The sequence below is a fragment of the Aphelocoma coerulescens genome, chromosome 4, assembly GCF_041296385.1.
Source record: "Aphelocoma coerulescens isolate FSJ_1873_10779 chromosome 4, UR_Acoe_1.0, whole genome shotgun sequence".
NCBI classification, from domain to species: domain Eukaryota; kingdom Metazoa; phylum Chordata; class Aves; order Passeriformes; family Corvidae; genus Aphelocoma; species Aphelocoma coerulescens.
This window is the reverse complement of record NC_091017.1, coordinates 28,278,215-28,280,285: the sequence shown is the minus strand read 5'-3', so window position 1 is coordinate 28,280,285 and position 2,071 is coordinate 28,278,215. Positions and strand designations below refer to the sequence as shown.

Sequence of the window (2,071 nt, the reverse complement as noted above, 5' to 3'; positions counted from 1 at the left end):
ATGACCGCCGGGCTCAGAAGGACACCGTGGCAGCTGGCGGCTCCCTCCCCCACCTCCCTCTTTTTTCTTTTTTTTTCTAATTCCTTTTATTTATGTTCCCCCCGCCCTTCCTCCCTGCCTTTTCATTTTTCCCGGTGCTGGTAGGTGGGCAGCTCCTGGTCCCCGTGTCGTGTCCCCCGCCCCCGCCTTGTCCCGGGACCGCGCTTGCTCCACCCAGGCCGGCGCTTCGAGCCCTCTGCCCGCGGGTAGGGCGGCGTGTGCCCCCACCCGTGTGTGCTGCCCCCTCCCCCGGGGTGGCCGTGGGCGGCCGTGAGCGCCCCCCGCACGCGCGCACCCCCTCGGAAATGACTTTTTGTGTTTCAGCTGCGGCAGCTCCCGTGAGGATGCCGGAGGAACGGCTGCCCGGCCAAGCACCGACCGCGGGGATGCGTCCGGAGGAGGAGGAGGAGGATTAAGCGACCCCCCCCCCCCCGCCCCGTCCCTCTCCCCCCGGCCCCCAGCCCCCCCGTCCCGTCCCTTCCCGCCGCCCCCCCGCTCCGGCCACCATGAACACCAACGTGTGCGTGGAGAGCGGCCCCAACCCCGAGGCGCCGGGGCTGCCCAAGGACAGCCACCTGCCCGAGGGGGCCCTCAACAGCCTTGTGGATTACAACTCGGAGATGGAGAGGTACCGCTCCTTCGCCACCTTCTACAAGACCAACGGCGGCGCCTTCCCCCAGGCGGCCAAGATCGCCCGCATCACCACCCCCATCTTCCCCAGCGCGGCCGCCGCCGCCGCCGCCCGCATCGGCATGTCCCCCTGGAACTGCGACACCGCCACGGCCGCCGCCGCCACGGCCATGCTCTGGGGCAGCGGCGGCGGCGGCGGCGCGGCGGGCGGCGCGAGGAAACCCTCCTCCTCCTCCTCCTCCGCCGCCGCCGCCGCCTCCGCGGCCGCCGCCGCCGCCTCCTCGCTGCACGCCGGCAGGGGCGGCATGCACCACCGGAGCGACTCGCAGCGGCTGGGCAAGCCCGGCTGCCCGCCGGCCGAGCAGCCCGCCCTGCCCATGGCCAACGGCAACTTCCTCTCCACCCTCGCCCCCGAGCACTGCCGGCCGCTGGCCGGCGAGTGCATGAACAAGCTCAAGTGCGGCGCCGCCGAAGCCGAGATCATGAACCTCCCCGACCGCGTAGGCACCTTCTCGGCCATCCCGGCGCTGGGCGGCCTCTCCCTGCCCCCCGGGGTCATCGTCATGACGGCCCTGCACTCCCCCGCCGCGGCCTCGGCCGCCGTCACAGACAGCGCCTTCCAGATCGCCAACCTGGCGGACTGCCCGCAGAGCCACGCCTCGGCCTCGCCCGCCTCCGCCCTGGGCGCCGCCGCCGGCGCGGGGGGCGGCGGAGGCGGTGGCGGTGGCGGTGGCGGCGGAGGCGGAGGGGGGGCCGGTGGCACCGGCGGCGGGGCCGGGGCCGGGGCGGGCAACCCCGCCAAGAAGAAGCGGAAACGCTGCGGGGTGTGCGTGCCCTGCAAGCGGCTCATCAACTGTGGAGTCTGCAGCAGTTGCAGGAACCGCAAAACGGGACACCAGATCTGCAAATTTAGGAAATGTGAAGAGCTTAAGAAAAAACCGGGCACTTCGTTAGAGGTCAGAGGAGATGATTTCTTTTTCCCCAGCCTCCCGCCATCCCTCCTCAACCCCCTGCCCCCGCCCCTCCAGTGCTTCTTGTCTAGCTTCAAGATGCAGCATCCCTTCTCCGAGGCCTCCTTCAGGCTCTGAGGGAGCCCCCGCCGCGGGCGCGGCTCCCCGCGGCGCGGCCCCGCCGCCCGCCCCTCTCCGCCCCGCAGGGAAGAGAAACGCCGCCTCCCGCGGCGCCCCGCCGAGCCGGGCCCCGGCCGCTGGCCCCCGGCCCCGGGCCGAGGAGGGACGGCCGGGGGGCGCCGGCCCTCGCCCCGCCAGCTCGTGGCTGTTTCGGAACGATGCTAACCTGGTTTACCTGCCGTGCTGTTTCCATAAGACTGCTGGCTCTCTGGTTCTTTTTTTTTTTCTTTTTTCCTTTTTTATTTTTTTTTTTCCTTATTTCTCTCCCCCTT

At 70.7% G+C, this 2,071-nt stretch overlaps 1 protein-coding gene across 1 annotated transcript; it reads left to right on the top strand.

Moving 5' to 3' along the window:
* The first annotated feature begins 545 nt into the window (after positions 1–545).
* Positions 546–1,824, top strand: CXXC4 (CXXC finger protein 4). The gene has a single exon (XM_069013278.1). It carries the CDS (start codon positions 546–548, stop codon positions 1,755–1,757), a length of 1,212 nt encoding a protein of 403 aa, XP_068869379.1. The 3' UTR covers positions 1,758–1,824.
* The last annotated feature ends 247 nt before the right edge of the window (positions 1,825–2,071 follow it).

Excerpts from the sequence above, each read along its gene's own strand:
- CXXC4 (XM_069013278.1), top strand. The coding sequence starts at position 546 with ATGAACACCAACGTGTGCGTGGAGAGCGGCCCCAACCCCGAGGCGCCG.